General features: G+C 44.0%; 1 protein-coding gene across 1 annotated transcript in view; it reads right to left on the reverse strand.

Annotated features, from left to right (window-relative positions):
- The window catches only part of LOC135216678 (hsp90 co-chaperone Cdc37-like), a 377,671-nt gene that overhangs the window by 80,848 nt on the left and 275,052 nt on the right, over positions 1 to 21,771 (reverse strand). The window contains exon 6 of the mRNA XM_064252075.1: positions 620 to 809. Coding sequence (XP_064108145.1) covers positions 620 to 809 — 190 coding nt within the window. The remainder of the gene's footprint in view (positions 1 to 619; positions 810 to 21,771) is intronic.

The raw sequence follows: 21,771 nt of genomic DNA on the forward strand, positions 1-21,771 counted from the left end.
ACTTTGCAGTAAATTAACTTAATTTGTTATACAAAAGTATTTTCATAACAATAATTCTGAAGGGTGTCAAAACCACATCCAGAGAAAAAAAATTTGGTATGGCAAATTTTGAATATTTAGTGCTAAACAAAAACAGCAGAGTTTGATAATGGGAATTTATTTGTTATATTATGTGAAATGGTACCAAATCTTATGCCCATGGAAGAGATTTGCGACCATCAGTGTCCACTGCCTAGTAGAGCCTTTTGCCACTCTAATTAGCTATTATGTGTTGTCTAGGATGTTCAGGAGTATTTACATTAGTTTTCTAACATAAAAAAAACTGGGTACAACTTCTCACATAAAGGATAGTCCAAGGTGGATGCATTCTTGACTAAATCTAATGCCTTCTAACTTAATCTCACCTATGATGCAGTGCTCTACAGATAATCAACCGTATTTTGTTTGGTTATTTCTGATAATTTTATTTAACACGTCAAATTCAAGGTCCAGTGCATGCATAAGGTGTGCAATGAGACTCAGAAATGAATTTGGAAATAAAATAAAACAGCAGAAAGATGTTAAGGAACTATCATCACATCTTGATAGTAACTTGCCATAATTAGTTAAAAGAACTAACCTCAGGGAGTGCCTCTAACACTTCAAGAGGATCAAGTCCACCTGGCCCAAGACGGGCTTGGCGCTCCTCTTCTTCAGCCTCCTTCATTAAATCCTCAAGTTTCTGTTCTGCTCGTTTTTTTACTCTGTCTTTAAAGGCTTCTAATTCATCTGTGAATGCTTTCTTGTATTCTGCTTCAGCTTGCTGAATTCTGAAATTATACAAATACAATACAAAGTAAAATCTTTGACTCTAATTTCAATTCAATTCTTAAGATACTTAATACATATACTGTGAAATACATCAAGATTGTGAAAATTTTAAATTTCTGAAATTTCATAGGTGTAAACCATTGCCTCACAATTGTCTTACTTCACTCTCAGTGGATACTACTTCCTTTAAAAACCTTTCCACCTGTGACAGCATCGCAGCTAGCATACAAGATGGTTGAAGAGGGTAAATCTCTACACTGACCAACGAGTCATTTTTTACTTGTGTGGAAATACTAAGCCCATGAACTTGCCTAAGTACCAAAAAGAGGGAGAGCAATACAAACAATTATTGTAGCACTGCAAGTAGTGCAGTACACCTGACAGGGCTTAAACCACTGAATATATCTAGGAATCTGTAATTCATAATCCACATATTATATCAATGGAATCTAAATTCTTTAAATAAACAGGAATGTTTAGATTAAAAATTGAAGTTTCTAATCCAATGTGCTGAACACATGTAAAAAATTGATTGTCCGTTTACATTCATAAGGGATAGGTTCCAAGATTTAAAGGTTACTTATGAATCGCAAGAGCAAGGGACAGGGCACTGCACTGGTTCCTAATGTCCTGAGACTGAACATATATGCTCATGATCAGCATCCAAGCCTCTCCACCACACAAGCTGGACCAGGAAGATGTAGGCTGTGGCTGCTGGCTCAGCAGGTAGACCTAGGAGCTTCCCAAAAACTCTCATTCCCTAGCTCATAGGGACTGTAAGGTCACATTATGACAATGAAATATTAAAACCATGATCTGGGCTTGAATTCAGGGCTACCACATTCTGAAGCTCAATCAAAATCAATTACTAATCTACTAAAATCCAAAACCCCACAAATGAATGTTAGCAATGCAGTACCATACTTCTCATAAACTAATACAATCAGAAACAGGCTAGGGTTCTTGGAAAGTCTAAACTCTACAAATATTACCTATATGTGACTACGTTCTTAACCTTTGGGAGCCGGGGTATTAAATCAATATGCAGCACCCTAGGCCAGCAAAGCTTTGAGGTCTGCTAATTTAAGCAAAAAACACATAAATGGAAAGAGGAGGATATACAAATGCACATAGTGTAAGAAAAAAAAAATTCTAAAGTTTTCCCTACCTGCTACGAGAAGTTGAAAAATGAGAAATTTGTCATCAATTTGTATTTTTCATAACTAAAAAACCTGAGGTCTTTACAATAGGATAATATTTTTATTCCAGCTGGAAACCAGTTAAAAACAATCAAAGATTGTAAAGCAAGGCATCTGTGGCATCTGGCAACTCATGTATATATGAGGTGGAAGCTGGTCACCGACCAGGCATAGGCCCTCATGACGTGTTAGTCTTTCTCCCAACCCAGGAAAAGAGAGGGGTGGCTACAGGGGCAGTAAATGTCAAGATCTCCAGTTTGTTAGCTATGAAAAATACAAATTGATTAAAAATTTGTCATTTGTTCATACATGGAACAAACACTCGGTCTTAACAACAGGATAGGTTTATATTTGGAAGGAGGTACAAGCATCCTAAACCAGCTGGGAGTTAACCCACCTGACCAACCTTCCTAGAAGAACGAGTTCTAAAGAAGGGGGCCCAAGCCTTCGAGAAAATAGACAATCAGATATCTAAAAACTCAGCTGTCCGGGTTGAAACACACTGATATGTGCCCAGATTCATTGCATTCCAGGAACAAAAGAAAACCCTGCCTGTTCAAGAAACAAGCCATGTAAGCCACAGAGGTTTGTCACCACTCCTCACTCCCCTAGCTAGAGAGAGGAGCCCTTGCTACTGAAGAGCAGTTTTGTCTATAGCAGTCAAAATACAAAACCCACCAACAGTATGACCACTTTACTCATCTGTATCAGACCAGTTCCAGCACATGATGTGTCTGTTCTTCGACCCGCCCATAGGAAGAAAGGAAAAAAAGAGAAAGAAAGAGGCAAACCAACTCACTCATTCTCTCTTCCACGCAATCATCCTAGGTAAGATACAAAACTGCCCTGTCAAGGGCACTGGGTGAGTTACACAACAAGGACAGCCACCACCAAACCCAAGGAAAAAGTGTCCAAAGACCTGTGGGCAATGTCCTTTAGATAAAAGGAAGTGAATGTGGATTGACATAGCCAAGAACAAGCGCTCAAAAGTCTATGAACAGACAAGTTTTTCTTAGATACCACAGAGGAACTTATACCTCTGATGCCATGCGCTCTAACCTGCACAGACTCAGTGACAGAAGCATCAAGAGAGGAGTAAGCCTGTTTAATAGTCTCATGTAACAAGAATGAAATCGTGTTCTTAGACACCTCCCTTTTGGACTGGCCTGTGCTAACAATAAGTCTATGACACCTAGGTCTTAGGTGACAAGTCCTTTTCGGACAGCATTGCAGTGCTCTGACGGGGCAAAGCAAAAGCTCTTGCGGATCATTCTCCACAAAGTCATTCAGTGAGGGAATGGAAAACGAGGCAAATCTGTCATCATGCACCGAGGAATTCTGGGTCTTTGCTACAAATTCCGGGACAAATTTGAAAGCCACAAACTGCCAACCTCTGGTGTGTTTAACATCATAACTTGGGCCATGAAGTTCCCAACTCTCTTCAAAAAAGCCAAGGCCAACAGGAAAACTGTCTTTAGAATCAGATCCCTGTCTGACGACCGACGTAGGGGCTTAAATGGAGCTCGAGTGAGACTTCTCAGGACTAGAGAAAGATCCCACACAGGAGGCTTGAATTCCCCTGGAGAACAGGATGAAGTGATATCAGTGCCTTTCAAGCGCAACACCAAGCCTCTGATAGCTGAAAGAAAAAGATCGTTCTTATCCCCAAGGAAGATAAAAAAAAATCTAGTATCCACTGAACAGAAGCTCTCAGTGTAGAGAAACCCTGTTGACAACACCAATCACAGTAGACTGCCCATTTCCCTTGGTAAACTGCTGATGAAGATTTCCTGAGGTAGCCAGACGTCCGTCCCACAGCCTTTTGAGAAAGCCCTCTCGCTTGGAGGAGATACTTGATAGTCTCCAGCCGTGAAGAGACAGGGACTCTACTGACTGGTGAAACCTTTCCACATGAGGTTAGCAAAGGAGCTGTCACCAAGGGGGAATTTCTCTTGGAACCTTTGACAGAAGAGACAGAAAGTCTGGGAACTACTCTGCTTAAGACCATAGAGGTGCCACCAAGGTCATCCTGAGATTCTAAGAACTCATTACTCTGTTCAGAAGTTGATGGATCAGGCAAAACGGAGGGAAGGCGTAGACCTCAAGATTGTCCCAAGGATGCAGTAAGGCATCCTCTGCTAGAGCAAGAGGATCTGGGACCACTGAACAGTAAACCTCCAGCTTCTTGTTGAAGTGAGTGGCGAAGAGGTCTAGCATAGGCCTTCCCCAAACATGAAAAAGCCTGTCTGCCATGTCCTGATGAAGAGACCACCCCGTGCCCAGGATTTGGCCACCACATTCCTCTTGCCTAGAATATACCTGGCAGACAGCTCCACTGAGTTGTTGATCGCCCACTGATGCAACTCAAATGTCATCTAATGGAGCTGACAAGACACCAGACACCCCCTTTTTGTTCACATAGGTGACCACCGTGGTATTGTCCGACATCAGAACAACCCTCTACCTTCTCCCGGAACTCCCACAGACCAAGGAAAGCTGCTTTTAACTCCATGTTAATGCGAAGCAGCTTCTCTGCATTTCAAATGCCCAAGGCAAGATCTTCCAGAGGAGCACCCCAACCATTGATGGAAGCATCTGAAAACAGGAGACAGCCTGGAGGAGGTGAACGTAGAGGGACTCCCAGTGAGACTCTGGTCACCCAACCCCCATCGAAGGTCTTTCCTAACATCCTCTGACAGAGGAACTCTCTGCAGAGGGGAATCCCCCACCAGAGACCATAAGTCCTTAAGTCTCCACTGCAGAGACTGAAGATGAAGACAACCATGAGGGACCAGCTTCTCTAGAGAAGACAAAATCCCCAGATGGACCTGCCACTGGTGAGCTGGCTGTTCAGACTGTGACAGGAATAAGCATGCCACCGACTGGAACTTCTCCAAACCCCTTTCAGAGCCTCCTTTACAAGACAATTGAAAATTTTACAGTTATACATGATTTTTCTAATAAATAAATTTATTTCATTCTGTAAAATTACAATCATGGCTCATACAATATCAAAATAGATAAGAAATAAAATTAGTAATAAATTCTGAGCATATTTGTTGTAAAATATTTATGTAAATTTACCACAAACGAAGATGCAATAACTTTATTTTGGATTTATACAGGTTTTTCAATTTCTTTGCCTTTTCTTTGCAAAATCACATTTACAACTGACATACTGTAATAACAGATAAGAACAAAAATCAGCAGCAAACCCTTAATATATTTATGAGCAAATTTATAAAAAGACATCATGTGAGAGAGCGGGGCACTACATCCTCCCTTGAAGTCAAGATTCCAACCAACTCTCTCATGAGTTGCCCAGTTTATTTTAGCAAGTCTGAAAGTTGTCATTAGTGAATTTATGGGCTATATAAATAATGGCACATCTTTCACGTCTGATTCCCCAAACCGCTGGCTCGTAATATTGTTACTCACTATAAGTCACTCCGTTGTCCACTTAAAACCTGTTATTGCTACTCGTGAGCATGTTCGTCCACTAAGGGTTAAGGGGCTCCTCCCATGTTTTTAGAAGGAAAATCATAAGATTTTGGAATATGAGTTAAACATGCAGAAAAATTCTCCTAACATCTGACAACACTATCAGTTTTAAATTACATAGTAAACCATGAGTAGTATTTGTCAAGATAGTTTCCTCCATTTTTTTTTTTTACTGAAAATTTGTATAGTTTGTAAATAGATTATCAGGTAACTTATCACCACCATAGGTGGCAGATGGTGGTGAGACACGAGGATTCAATGTCTCATTGACTTTTTGTCAAACATTACCTTTGCTTTGTTGGAAATAAAAAGTTTTTATTCTTTGTTTGTCATAGGCATCTGTAAACAAAGCAAGACACAAAAAAAAAGCTTTTTAAAACTTCAGAATAAGGTTCAAGCCATAGTAGCTATGCAAATAGTAAAAGCAAAAGAGAAAAATACTACAAATATTGATATTCCACCTACGACTTCTTTCACTCCTGCTAATCCTACCTCCACAACTAGTTATACAAGACATAAATCACTGCTGTCGAAAGGCAGTAAAGACAAATGTGAAGCAGAAAGACAATGGAAATTTTTTAATAAATGCACATCTTTCAAGTCCCAGATTATTGACATTGTCTCATCTTTATTGTGTCCTTATTGTGCAACTAAGAAATTGAACATGATGTTCATCATCGAATAAATACTTATTTGTCAGTGTATTGTACCAATGATAAGTATAAAGTGATTTATGATAATACAAAAAAGGCAAAGGAATTCAAAAAGATAATTTTCACCCCCAAACTCCAGTGTTAGTTTATTGCATGACCACTTTAGGTATGTGTTATGCAGGTTTTAGTATACAGTAGACCCTTGACTCACGAACGCATTGACCCACGTACAACTCGATCCCCGACCAAAATTATAGGTAAAATTTCACCCTTGACTTACGAACTAACTTTGAGATACGAACAAAAAAAAATGCGGAAAATAAAAATTCTGTTTGGGTCATGAACTAATTTTGAGACATGAACATTTGAAAAATGCTGGAAATTTCTGGAAAATAACAATTCACTTTGTTTCACAAACTAATTTTTAGACACAAACATTTGAAAAATGCGCGAAATCGCCCAGCACACGTGGGAGCGTTTGAGTTGCCATGGTACCAGCCATCCTCCAGCCGCCCACGCACGGCGTCACCCACGCATCGCTCTTTGTCTCATCTCATTGTGTACAAGACGTTCGTCAATTCGCTTAGCATTTTTTGCGCTAAAACTTGTGATTTTCTTCATAATGGGCCCTAAGAAAGTGAAGAGTGGTGGTGAAAGTAAGAAAGTGAAGAGTGATGGTGAGAAGAGGGTGCAGAGGAAGATAACCATTGAAATAAAGAAAGAAATTATAGAAAAGTTTGAACGTGGTGTTCGCGTGACCGATATCGCAAGTGAGTACAAGATGGCCAAGTCGACAATTTCGACAATTTTGAAAAACAAGGATGCCATTAAAGAAGCAAATGTTGCGAAGGGAGTGACAGTACTAACCAAAATGAGATCGCAAACCCTCGAAGAGGCAGAAAAAATAATTTTGAAGTGGGTACATGAGAAACAGATGGCAGGTGATAGTGTAAACGAGCCGATCATCTGCGAGAAAGCTCGGCAAGTGTATCAGAGTTTGCTGAAGGAAACTCCTTCTACTAGTGCCAGGCCAGATGATTTTAAGGCTAGTAAAGGGTGGTTTGATAACTTCAAGAAGAGAACTGGAATTCACTCTGTAATTAGGCATGGTGAGGCTGCTAGCGCAGACAAGGCTGCTGCTGAGGCATTCATGACCGAGTTTGCCGAGTTCGTGGAGGCCGAAGGATACGTCGCTCAACAGATTTTCAATTGTGATGAAACGGGCCTCTTCTGGAAGAAGATGCCCAACAGGACATTTATCACCCAAGAAGAGAAGGCGCTCCCAGGCCACAAGCCAATGAAGGACAGGCTTATGCTTTTGTTATGCTCAAACGCAAGTGGCGACTTGAAACTAAAGCCGCTACTTGTCTACCATTCAAATAACCCGCGTGCCTTTAAGCAGCACAACGTAAATAAGGCCAGACTGCCTGTAATGTGAAGGGCCAATACAAAAGCACGGGTGACACGGAGCTTGATTATGGAGTGGATTGATGAAGTGTTTGCGCCGACCGTGAGTCAGTACCTAACAGAGAACAAGCTACCCCTGCGGTGCCTTCTGATCATGGATAATGCCCCGGCACACCCTTCGTACTTGACTGACTGCAGTGAACATGACTTCATTCAGTTCAAGTTCCTTCCACCCAACACGACCTCTGTTCTCCAGCCCATGGACCAACAAGTCATTAGCAATTTTAAGAAATTATATACGAAGGCGCTCTTCTCCAGATGCTTCCGTGTAACTGAAGAGACAAAATTAACCTTAAAAGAATTTTGGAAGAAGCACTTTAATGTTTTTCACTGCATAACCCTCATTGATAACGCATGGACTGAAGTTACGTACCGCACATTAAATTCTGCGTGGCGGAAACTTTGGCCCCAGTGCGTAACTGTCCGTGACTTTGAGGGCTTCGATGCAGAGATTGTGCAAGAAATTGTGTCCATGGGCAACAGTATGGGTCTACAAGTCAACGACGAAGATGTTAAAGAATTGGTCGCTGAATATTCAGAAGATTTGACTGCGGACAAACTTGTTCAACTCCACAAAGAGCAGCAGGAGCAACTTGCTCGGGAGCAATCAACTGACGAAGAGGAGGCTGGGGAGGAAGTTACAGATGTCAGCAGTGATGTGATAAAAGCCGCATTGGAAAAGTGGAATGATGTCCAGTGCTTCCTTGAATTGTATCATCCGGACAAAATTGTTACGAACAGGATCGTGAATATGCTCAATGAAAATTTAATGAGCCATTTCAGAAGAGTTATGCAAGGAAGGAAAAGGCAACAGACATTGGATAAGTTTGTGATTAAAAGTTCACCAAAAAAACCTAGAAGAGTTGAATCTCCGGAACGAGATCTCCCCGACCTGGATGGGGGAGGGTCTCCTTCCGCACAATAACCTCCTCCCCACCCACCACCCTCCTCTTCTCTTGTCCGTCAAGCCAGAAGTCTCGCCAGTCATAGTAAGTGTTCACTTTACAAACGTTTTTATAGTGTTAGTTTACCATTTTAAATTATATTATTAGATATATTATGGTTTTTTACACTGACTTTCACATTATCTGTGTACAATAAGGCAAAATATACATAATATATATTGGTTCGTAGGGGTCGAGAACCAATTAATATTATTCCCATTAAACCTTATGGGGAAATTAGCTCCGAGTCACGAACAATTTCGAACACAACCAAGGTCTAGGAACGGATTGTGTTCGTGAGTCAAGGGTCTACTGTACTTTTATGGATCAAGCATCTATTTGAAACATTCTCAAGAAATGTAGAATACTTTACTGAATGCTTAAATACTATATGAAGGAGCGATACAAAAAGATGAACTCTCAAGTAATAAGAAAGATGAGAAAACACCTAGAGAGACAGCTGGTAGAATAATACACCACTAGAGCATTCTACACTTTAAATCCCCATGTCTAAAAAGTAAATTTTTCACTATCCAAAATGGTTATTATCTTGTTTTTAAAAGATTTTTATATACATAGTTTCTGTGATTGGGAATAATAAGGCTTTAATTCTACAATACAGATTTTTTATATCTTATATTTCTATGTTTTTACATTTACTTTCAAAACTTTTATATTCAAAATAGTGCAACTTAAAAATTTGTTCATATATTACTATGTAGTTTTTTTTTAAAGAGACCAAATTACCAGATTAATAATGAGCAGTTTCTCTGGCCACAGAATTTTCCAAATTTGCAATTACATACACTGACAAAAATTTTACAAAATATAGATTCAAAGACGAGGCAAAATTTTATTTTTGTTTTCTCTATTTTTTTCATGAATCTTTTTCATACTTTCTACACAAGAAAATGGGCATGTCTGCTATTAGTATGATATTGTTATAATACAATAAAGTTTCATACATACTTACCTGGCAGATATATACATAGCTAAGACTCCGTCGTCCCCGACAGAAATTCAAATTTCGCGGCACACGCTGCAGGTAGGTCAGATGATCTACCGTCCTGCCCTGGGTGGCAGGATTAGGAACCATTCCCATTTTCTATTCATATTTTTTCTCTTCCACCTGTCTCCGCGGGGAGGCTGGGTGGGCCATTAATCGTATATATCTGCCAGGTAAGTATGTATGAAACTTTATTGTATTATAACAATATCATTTTCATACAATCAACTTACCTGTCAGATATATACATAGCTGATTGACACCCTTTGGTGGAGGGTAAGAGACAGCTAACATGGAATAGACAGGTAAACAACATATGTTGTAGGTATAAATAAACCTTGGTTCCTATCTGATAGGTGGTAGACTTCGTGGCTGTTGCCCAGTAGTCTGCATCACCTCAAGACTTTAGCGAGATATGTGATCTATGGCTAAGAGTTCTTGTGGGTCTGCCGATGGGGTATGAACCGCTTACTCGGCAGAGCCTGAAAGGACTTTGTCAATGGGTACTGGACCACTTCTATGACAATACACCTTATGAAGGAGCGCAACACCGATCCCGATCACCTGATCCTAACACGAGGGTTCGCGCTCAAATTGAAAAGAGTTATTCCCACACTCCTTTCAAAAACCCCAATAATTTCACTAAGTTAAAAAACTTTAACTCAAAGTTAAGGATCAGCGTCGGCTCCTTATCCCAGTAACGTATCCGCAGACACGTATAAACCAAAAGAGAAGGATCTCTCGTAGGTTAACTTGACATCCTTTGTGTAATGAGAAGTCAACACAGAGTTGCCTCTACTGTACAACACAGCTAATATGTCTTATATGACATATTGTTATGTAAAGAACAAGAATTTGCAAAAGCGCGCACTTCCTGCACTTTTAATTCTCAGCTGTTTGAAGGAATCAAGTCACTTATGAAGTGCTTAGGAGATCTCCATGTTTCAAAGAAGACCAGGGCTTTCTTGAAATGGATCTCTCCCAACTGAAGCCTGAAGCCTGGCAGGAACCTCGCGCCTGGCTGGTGCTTCGCTCTTGGTTGGCGCCTAGCGCTTGTCTGGTACCTTTCGCTTGACTGGCGCCTCGCATCTGGTTGACGCCTCGCGCCTTAGCTGGAGATTCGCGCCTAGAGCCTGGCTGGCTGCTCGCGCCTGGCTGGCGTCTCGCGCCAGGTTGGCGCTTTGTGCCTGCCTGGAGCTTCGAGCTTGGTAGAGTCTCGAGGATGTCTGGCAATGTCCACATCAGACACTCTTATCTGTCCTATATGTTCGCATCTAGCGCATCTGTGTCAGGTTGTAGGCCCGGTCTTTCTCCTCATCGGACAATGACAGTGTTCTTGGGGCTGTCTGCCTCTGGCGTTTTTTACGCCTGTTTTAGCATAAGGCTCCTGGTTGGTGCTACATTCTTCCACTTTGAGCTTTGGCCTCTCCGGCAAGGGGAGGTGATTGTAGTCAGCTACATCCAGTATACGATAGGATATCTAACAGTATGAGAGATAAGAGTCTTCCTCCGAGGAGGATCCTTCTTGAGTACTTCCCTTGCTCACGAGATCTCTTCTTACCTGTTGAAGGGGCTTCTCGTTGCAGAATCTTCCCTATCCTTGTCCGAAGGAAGGGAAGAAGCTTGGAAGTCGAAGGAGACTCCGAGCTGAAATTGGGAGTACTCCTGATTTCTAGCTCCTTATTGTATCCCTCTGAACACCTTCTGGGAAGCATTTCGAGCCGTCATCGCATTCCAAAGACTCTGTAGGCAAACGTTTTAACCATTCTACTGTAGATGAAAACGTAAGTACCCTGCCTGGACAATGAAACCTCTATCTGAAAACATTGAATCAGGAATAGGGGGTTTTAGTTCTTTTGCCAGACATACTATGCTGGCAAGAACCCATTGCCTAGTCTCCATAGAATCTGATGCGAGATTCCAATGCTCAAAAAATTCACTTGTCTTCTTGGTCGTTTAGGACCAAGAGAAACAAAGAATTCCCTCATAAAAATTTCTCAAAGAAGTTTGATGAGAAGCAGTTCCATCTTGTCGGAACACAGAATCTGTGGCCACAAAAAAAGATCCCATTAGAAGTACATGATATCCTACTATTGTCATATTGAGGTATCGTATAAGATCCCGAAGATCTTAATCCTCTGCTATCTCCAATCCCTTTATAGAGACAGAGTATAGCCTTTTACTGCATTCTTTGATAGCAGATATATATAAAGGTGATTCTTCCCTCTGAAAGGGAAGAAAAAACCGCTATGTGGTTCACAGAGGTATCGGAAGAGGACAGTTTCCTCATTCCCTCTAGCCCAATCTGCAGCAATTCTATATCTTGTCCATGACTATTGTCATTTACCTTGAAAATTCCTCTCATTCATGTCCACTTCTGGTCAGTCTGCACGCAGACAGACTCAGAGTGGAGAGGTTGTTAAGGTCCATTTATAATAGATGCTGATAGAATATTCAGACTGTCTTGGAAAAAGACTTCCAAAACTTGCTGTGAGAAGAACGAGACCTCTGTGAATCCAACCTCTCTAAGGCCAAAATGAGGCATAAAATATTATCTTCTCTTTCTTTGACGCCCTTTATCTTAAATTCTGCAAATAATTTATATTTAGGGAAAAAAGACTAAAGTTTATTCCCCTTTCTAAAAAAAAATAAAGATGGCGTATATTGCTACCTCTCTTGGTTCGAGGAAAAGGAAGCAGTCTATAGGAAGCCTGTTCGTCTTCTACCTTACTAAGAGATCTATGAAGAAGACTTTCTGCAGGTTCTCACAACTCTTTCCAATAAATGTTAAACATGTTAACAGTTATTATCGTCGATCGAGAAGGTTTTCTTTGTTAACGCGAATAGGAGCGAAAAAAAGAGATTCTCAATGCTCTTTGCGATATGAGAGAGTCGTGGAATTGGGCTAAGTGATTAAATGGGTAACGAAATCAGGAACGAATCTTGCCGTTACCGAGCCTGCTGTCCGAGAGGCTACTGGACTCTTAGGTTAATAACTCGCTAAAACGAGAAAATCTTGGATGGTGCTCTTGGCTCACTGCGCCAGGCTGGCGCTTCTGGAGCATTGCGCCAAGCTGGCGCTTCTGGCGCATTGCGCCAAGTTGGCGCTTCCTTCTAATTCTTTTTAGGTTATGTGCCAGAACACCTGTGCCTTTATGGTACCCGACATCCTTTCACATGTTAATTCCGTTCTTAGTAGGAAAAAGCTTTATATACGTAGTATAGTCCATTCATGGAAACAAGTTCTGCCACAAAGAGAATGTTTCCCATCCGACTCATCCATCTTCTTCTGAGCAGGTACTCTAATGAGCTATGCTTTCGTAAGCCTGAGAGCATTATATAATATAATGTTCTGCTGCGATAGAATCCTTTAATAATGTTACCTACGGTAAACAGCATTGAAAGGTTGTACTATCTCTCTTATTGAAAGCTTCTTAGCAAAAGGCATACAATATTTTATTTATGTTAGCTTAACTATCCCCTCAATCCGAGGTTAAGACCGCGATTGTAGGGGAGAGATACGGATAGTTATTCCATCCCGCAGGAGAGAGAGAATAACCAGACCGCTCATGACTGACACCTACAAGGTACTGCGTTGCGTTGGTGACGGTTGGTCTCAGGCAGGCTCTCAGCGAAAGCAGTCCGCGTTAGCCGTCTGGCCTTACTCTTCCAGAGTTGCCAGCTACTCCATTTAATAAAGGAATTTTATAAAATTATTATCGAACTTCAGGAAGTTCTTATTAAAGCATATTTAAGCGAAACAAGACTTCGATAAATCTAGAAGCTAAGTAGGTGTTGTCTTAACAATTCCTTTAAGCGTAATCCTTCCTAGGAAAGTCGTAGAAGGATACTGGTAATTGAGTTGCACAGAAAAGAAGTAACTACGGTATGTGTTTATGATTTGACCGTATCGTATTCTCATACAGCAGAAACTCTACTACCTTCTACTAACTTCGTTCTTTTCGTTAATAGAACGATAGAAAGAGTAAATATGATATTGTAATGATACAATTAAGTTTGTTCATACTTACCTGGCAGATATATATATAGCTGTATTTTTCCGAATCCGACAGAAATTTAAACGCTTACGACACACGCAGTGGGAGTCAGGTGGTTAGTACCCATTCCCGCCGCTGGGAGGCGGGTATCAGGAACCATTCCCATTTTCTATTCATAATTTTTATTTCCACTGTCTCCTGAGGGGAGGTGGGTGGGTACTTGATTATATATATCTGCCAGGTAAGTATGAACAAACTTAATTGTATCATTACAATATCATTTTGTTCATGAAACTTACCTGTCAGATATATATATAGCTGAATCCCACCTTTGGTGGTGGGAGTAGACAGAATAGAAGATTTTAGGAAACATATATATGCAGATAATTGATATCTTGGTTCCTTACCTGTTAGCATAGCTGACTTCGTGGTTACTGCCGCGTAAGTCTGCTTGTGCTACTAGAGTTGCCAGCAAGGTAGAGACCTATAAAGCTGGTGCACTCCAGATGATCTGTCAACAGGGGCGAGACCACGACGTGACTAGACCATTGACCATACAAATGAGGGCAACGAAGTAAAACCAAACCACCTGGCATAGCCTACCAAAAGTATCCCACTTAGACTAAGCTAATGGAAGGGAGATCCGCCGCAGGCGGTCAACCCCGCAACCATAACACAAGTTAAAAACTCCCCTAACCATTAAAGGATAGGATGAGCGCTACCTCCTGCCCCCAAAACAGTGTCCGCAGCGATGTATGGTCCGAGCGAGTAACAATTTTCGTATGTTGCTTTCACCTCCCGCAGGTAGTGTGAAGCGAACACCGAATTGCTTCGCCAATAAGTGGCGCCCAAAATATCTTTGATTGCCATATTTTTGTGAAAAGCCACCGAAGTAGCAATAGCCCTCAACTCGTGGGCTTTCACTTTCAAAAGCTCCATGTCACTTTCACTACACTTTTCATGGGCTTCCTTAACCGTACTTCTTAAGAAGAACGCCAGTGCATTCTTCGACATCGGAAGATCTGGTTTTTTCACAGAGCACCACAAGTTCTCCGAAGAGCCTCTGCATGCTCTGGTTCTCTGCAAATAAAACTTGAGAGCCCTGACAGGACACAGGACTCTCTCAGCTTCAGGTCCCACTAGCTCCGACAACCCTTTGATCTCGAACGTCCTCGGCCAAGGTTGGAAGGGTTCTCGTTCTTTGCTAAGAACGTAGGACTTAAGGAACAAACTGCGCTATGATCCTTGAACCCAATGTGCTTGCTTATGACTTGAATTTCGCTAACCCTCTTCGCCGTCGCCAGAGCGGTTAGGAAAATGGTCTTCTTAGTAAGATTCCTAAGCGAGGCTAAATGGAGCGGTTCAAATTGACTCGACATGAGAAACTTAAGTACCACGTCTAAGTTCCACGATGGTACTTTCGGTTGGAGAACTTTCACAGTCTCAAATGATCTAATGAGATCATGAATGTCTCTATCATTCGCTAAGTCGAGTCCTCTATGCCTGAAGACCACAGAAAGCACGCTTCTGTAGCCTTTAATCGTGGGAACGGCTAGTTTCGCTTCTTTCCTAAGGTGAAGAAGGAAATCTGCTATCTGGCTCACAGAGGTTGAGGTGGAGGAAATGCCCTTCTTTCTGCACCAACTTCTAAAGACAGCCCATTTTGATTGGTAAACTGCGATTGAGGAGGGCCTCCTTGCGGTGGCAATCGCCGTTGCCACAGGTCTTGAAAAACCCCTCGCTCTGGCCAACTTCTTGATAGTCTGAACGCAGTCAGACTCAGAGCGGGGAGGTTTTTGTGGTACCTCTCGAAGTGGGGCTGTCTGAGTAGATCTTTCCTTAGGGGCAGAGTCCTTGGAAAGTCTACCAGGAAGGGCATCACCTCCGTGAACCAGTCGACCGCTGGCCAGAAGGGGGCGATGAGGGTCATCCTCGCTCCTTCTGATGCAGCGAACTTCCTCATCACTTCCCGCCCCGATGGATTTTGAATGGGGAAAAGCGTAAATGTCTAGTCCCGACCAATTCCACAGTAGGGCGTCTACTGCCACTGCTCCCGGGTCCAGAACTGGGGAGCAATACAGCGGAAGTCTCTTCGTTCGGGAAGTTGCGAAAACGTCCACATGAGGACGTCCCCACAGCTTCCATAGCGCCTGGCATACTTCCTGATGAAGGGTCCATTCCGTCGGCAGAAGCTGTCCTTGCCGACTGAGAAGGTCCGCTCGCACGTTTTCCACGCCTGACACAAATCTTGTCAGAATCGTGACGTTTTGCGACTTCGCCCAAATCAGGATATTCTTCGCGATGGCGAACAGAGAAGGAGAGTGAGTTCCCCCCTGTTTCCTGAGGTATGCCAAGGCTGTGGTGTTGTCCGAGTTTATCTGAACCACTTTGTTGGAGACTCCTCTTGGAAGAACCTTAGAGCAAGGTAAACCGCTGAAAGTTCTTTTAGATTGATGTGCCAGGACACCTGTTCCCCTCTCCAGGTACCTGACACTTCTCTCCCTCCCAGTGTTGCTCCCCAACCCGTGGAGGACGCGTCGGAGAACAACACTAGGTCGGGGTTCCGAAGCTTGAGCGAAAGTCCTTCCGCAAGCTTCTTTGGATCCAACCACCATTTGAGGTGCTTTTTCACTTCTTCCGTCAAAAACAAGACCTCTTCTAGATCCTGTTTGCATGACCAATTGCTTGAGAGGAAGAACTGAAGTGGTCGGAGGTGCAACCTTCCCAGAGAAACAAACTTCTCCAGTGAGGAAATGGTCCCCAGCAGACTCATCCATTCCCTCACCGAGCATGTTTCCTTCCCTAGAAAGGCTGACACTTTGTCTAGGCATTGAAGTTGTCGCCCCTGGGACGGAAAAGCCCGAAAAGCCACTGAGTCCATCTGAATCCCCAGATAGACTAAGGATTGAGAAGGAGTCAGATGCGACTTTTCGAGATTCACCAGAAGTCCCAGGGACCTCGCTAACGACAGAGTCGTGTGAAGGTCCTTCAGACACCGGTCTTGCGATGAGGCTTGAATAAGCCAGTCGTCTAGGTAGAGAGAGATCCTTATTTCCGCAAGATGGAGCCACCTCGCAACGTTCTTCATAAGAACGGTGAACACCATCGGCGCCGTGCTGAGACCGAAGCAGAGTGCCCTGAATTGGAAAACCTTCCCTTTCAGGACAAAACCGCAGGTATTTTCTTGATCGGGGATGGATGGGGACGTGAAAGTATGCATCCTGAAGGTCTAAAGAGACCATCCAATCCCCCGGTCTTAAGGCTGCAAGCACGGATTGAGGTGTCTCCATCTTGAACTTCTGCTTGGTAACGAAGCGATTTAGACTGCTGACATCCAGAACGGGGCGCCACCCCCCTGACTGCTTCGGCACTAGGAACAGACGGTTGTAAAACCCCTGAGAACTCCGGTCGAAGACCTGTTCCACCGCCTGCTTCTCGATCATTTGATCTAGTAGATCGTGAAGCACTTTCTGCTTTTCTCCCTGATACGAAGGAGACAAATCCTTTGGTGTCGAAGACAGCGGGGGTAACATCAGGAAAGGAATTCTGTACCCCTTCTTGACGATGTCCAGAGACCAAGCGTCGGCACCTCTCTCTTCCCATGCACTCGCGAAATGTAGAAGTCTGGCTCCTACCAGTGGCTGAAGGACTTCCCTCTCACTTCTTGCTCTTGGAAGGAGCGGGAGTCTTGCCTCTGAAAGAGCCTCTTCCTCGAGGGGCTGGCTTCGAGGAAGAAGCAGATCGAAAGGGCTTCGATTTCTTCAAAGCAGAGGACCCAGAAGACGAAGTAGTTGCAGGCTTCCTAGAAGACTGTGCCAGAAGGTCTTGGGTTGCTTTCTCCTGGAGACTGGCAGCTATGTCCTTTACCATAGACTGGGGGAAGAGATGTTCTGAGAAGGGAGCGAAAAGAAGATCCGCTTTTTGCGCTGGTGAGACCGACTTTGCAGTAAAATTGCAAAAAAAAGCTCTCTTCTTAAGCAGTCCCGTGCTGAAATGAGCAGCCAATTCCTCAGAACCATCCCTGACGGCCTTGTCCATGCAAGACAATACACTGGACAGCTCCCCCAGACTGATGGAATCAGAACTCCTGGACCTGGCATCCAATACTCCTAGGCACCAGTCAAGAAAATTAAAGACCTCTAGTGTCCTGAAGAGGCCTTTAAGGTGAAAGTCTAACTCACTATGCGTCCAAGAGACCTTAGAGGAAGACAGAAAAGATCTTCTGGCGGCATCCACAATACTACCAAAGTCTCCTTGAGCTGAGGCTGGAAGCTTAACTCCGACGTTTTCTCCCGTCTCATACCACATACCAGCTTTGCCACAAAGTCTTGAAGGTGGTACAGCGAAAGAAGTCTTGCCTGAAGCTTTCCTCTTTTCCATCCAATCATGGACTTTTCGAAAAGCTTGCTTCGTAGAAAGCGACTTCTTCATTTTCACAAAGCCCGAGATCTTAGTAGCTTTGGATGACGAAAACTGAGAGGGAGGAGTACGTGGAGCTTCAGGTTGGAAAGTGTCTGCAAAGACTGACTGTAGCAAACGAGTCAAAACCTTGTAGTCCGTCGAAACTGGAGCCAACTGCTGTTCTTCGTCCACTTCGACGAAAGCGTCACTAATTTCATTTCCTCTTCACACACTGGAGAAGTCGGAGGAAGTAAGGAAGAGTCACGAGCTTTCTCAAAAGAGAAAGAGCGGCGAACAGGAAGAGTTCCCGCTTCCGCTTGCGGAGGTGATAAACTGACGTCCGTAGGCGCGCGCTTGGCGTCCGAAGCCAATCTACTGGCGCCGACTGAAGCGCGCTCGACAGCAACAGGTGTACACCTGGCGTCCACTGGCGCGCTGCTAGCGTCCACTGGCGCACGCCGAGCGTCCACTAAAACGCGCTGAGCGTCCACTGGCGCTCCGCTTACCTTGCACCGAATCACGCTCGGCGTCCACTAAAGCGCGCTTGACTTTCACAGAAGCGCGCTCGGCATCTAAAGAAACGCGCTTCTTATCAACAAGTTTCGTAGCAGCGGAAACCACCGCTTCACGAGAGCGAGAAACGAATTTCCCGCCTCCTCTAGAAAGTTGCTGGGGAGCAGAACGAGACTCAAACGGAGAGAGAGACGAGCGAGGAGAGGGAGAGGGAGAACGCCTCGACCTCTTCACAGGAAGATTGTCATCCTTCTTACGGCGACGTGGAACAGTCTCTCTCGAAGAAAAAACATCTCGAAGTTGCTGCTAAAGAGACTGGAGAATCGTTGCTTGTAGGTGAAGCCTCCTTTTCTGGGGAGGGGCTGATCCTGTGAGCAGGCGAGTGGCGAGGGGAGGGGGACGCCTTCTTCCTACTCCCAGGAACCGCCACTTCACTCACCTTAGAGCGACTGCGGCGCTCGAAAGAAACATCTAGGAAAGACTCCGCCTCCGAATAATCCTTACGCTTCTTCTGCGGAGGAAAAGCAGCAAACGCACTATCAGGCGACGAGCAAAGTTCCGGAGAACAACTTGGACGTGAAGTGTCCCGAACGCGAGCCGTCCTTCAGCGGACGTGATGCGGTATGAGAGCTCCACCCCTTGCGCGGGGAGGAAGCTTCAGAAGAAGAAAAGCACTCCTTGAGAAGACGTGCACGCGCACGCTCCTTGGCAGTCTGGGTAGGTTCGTCAGAAGCTGCCGAAGGCACGCCAGATCGGTGGGGGTTCCTCGTAACCCTCCTTCGACTTTCGACATGCTCTCTCCCCGTAACCTGGGAGTCAAGCAGAGGTCTAGGTCTAGAGGCGGAATGAGGCCGATCTGACGCACCCTCACTACACAAGGGGCACTTTCACTGCACTTCTCTTCACTTTTGCTCTCCAGAGCTAACACTTTTGATTTTAAGTTACGAATCGATTCAAGAATTAGCGATAAAGTATTACCTTCTACCGACACTGCTTCAGGGGCCGGAGGCAACACTACAGGGGTAGGAGCATAATCTACAGAAGGAGGGTTAGCAGGAGAATCATTAAAATCTTGCCTACCTGAAACACTCCTGGAGGAAGACCTCCTTAACCTATCTCGCTCAAGTTTCTTAAGATAGGTTTCATACGCCTTCCATTCAGACTCTGTTAATCTTTCACTCTCCTTACAACGACTTTCAAACGTACATTCATTCCCCTGCAAACCTTACAAACAAAATGTGGGTCTACTGAAGCTTTCAGTAGCCTACCTCTACATTCGGACATAGAACAAAATCTAGCGCTAGCAGAACTAGACCCTGACATCTTGATCAAAGAAAAATCAATACCAAATTCAAATCAATCCAAAGTCAACGTGTGCCAAGCCACCGATCCAATTCAGATACCAAAGAAAAACCAAAAGGGATACTCAAGTAGCTAGTAAGTTTCCAAAATCTGGACGGAGGTGCTACAAACAGGTGTTTTCAGCACCGGCGACAGAAAAATTATGAATAGAAAATGGGAATGGTTCCTGATACCCGCCTCCCAGCGGCGGGAATGGGTACTAACCACCTGACTCCCACTGCGTGTGTCGTAAGTGTTTAAATTTCTGTCGGATTCGGAAAAATACAGCTATATATATATCTGACAGGTAAGTTTCATGAACAAAATATATCCTTAAGGAAGGAAGTTAATCCAGGAACTCTTTAAATCTTCGTGATTTCCTCATAAATCGCGGAAGATACAGAATTCCTGTTCATCACTAGGGTTTACGGAAGGAAGTAGATATTTCCTATCCGCCATCATACCCAAACGTCGATGAGATTCTTATTAAGAAAAACTCCCAAAGCTCTTGCCTCCTCAAAACGAGGGAAGAGCATGGATGAAGGAGAGAGTCTCCGCATTGAGAGGAACTGCCTAACACAGGAGTCTTCTGAATAATGAAAAGGGGCTTCTCTTAGTATCAGAATCCTTCTGACAAAAGCAACGGCCGCCTGTGCGACATGTTGCACATTTGCCAGGGGAAAGTTGCTCAAGTTAAAAAACTCAAAGAGGAGTCTCGCGACTGACCTCTCTCTCAAATGAAGATTTTGGAATATTCTGACGCCTGGCGTCTGGATCCTTGCGCCTAGCGCCTGGCGTCTGGATAGTTCCGCGCGCCTGGAATGTTCCGCACGCTAGAGAGGAGACTGGCTCCTGGAACGTTCCGCTTGCGTGGAAGGTCCCGTGCACCCTGATAGATCCGAGCGCCTCTAGTCTTGTTATACAAGCCTCTTGCCAGTAAACGTTCAATGGAAGCATCCTTCTGATTGCCACTCTACTATAAGGCTCCTCAGTCTAGCCGTCTGTTTTCTCTTTGAAGGTGCCTTGCGCCAAGAAAAAAGTTCTGGAACGCGGCTCGCGCTCAGTTGCTGGAACGCGGCTTGCGTTTATCTGTATGAACAAGGCTCATGCTAGTCTGTTGGAACGCGGCTCGCGCTAGTCTGTTGGAGCGCGGCTCGCTGCTGGCTGTTGGAACGTGGCTCGCGCTAGCTTGCTGGCTGGCTCTCAGGCTCTCGTTCAGTGTTCTCTTAGTTTTCCGAGAACGAGCCAGATCGTCCGAACTCCAAACATGTACATTCTTCGTCTTTTTGGATGTAAGATGAAGAAACGGAGGAAGAGATGCACTTTTTAAAGGATGCCTTTCCAATGGCTATCCCTGGCAGTCTGGGACGTTTTACAGATCCTGCCGAGGGAACGCCCGATCGGTGGGGATTCTCCATAACCTCCGTAAGGCTTTCGACTTTCCTTCTCCTCTGGGCTTGTGAGCTTGGAAGAGGTCTAGGCTTGAGAGCGAGACAGAGCCGATCGGACGCACCCTCTACTAATTAGGACGCCTTTCCAATGGCGAACTTGGCAGTCTGGGGGACGTTCTACAGATCCTGCCGAGGACGCCTGATCGGTGGGGATTCTCCATAACCTCCGTAAGGCTTTCGACTTTCCTTCTCCTCTGGGTATGTGAGCTTGGAAGAGGTCTAGGCCTGGGAGCGAAACAGAGCCGATCAGAACGCACCCTCCACTGCACTAACACTAAAATCACTTCTTACCTTTCAATAGCTCGTATTTTGAGCTACATTCCTTTGTCTTCAAATTGCAATATGAATTTGAAGATTCTGTGAAGTAAGAAGGAGATGAGGATACAACACTACTAGTATTGTTAATGCTCTAACTGCTCGTTAGTACGAGAGCTATAAAAACTTCTAAAGGAAGCGTAACTAATTCTATTCCTGACTTCCTCAAGAA

Source organism: Macrobrachium nipponense, chromosome 6 (assembly GCF_015104395.2).
Source record: "Macrobrachium nipponense isolate FS-2020 chromosome 6, ASM1510439v2, whole genome shotgun sequence".
NCBI classification, from domain to species: domain Eukaryota; kingdom Metazoa; phylum Arthropoda; class Malacostraca; order Decapoda; family Palaemonidae; genus Macrobrachium; species Macrobrachium nipponense.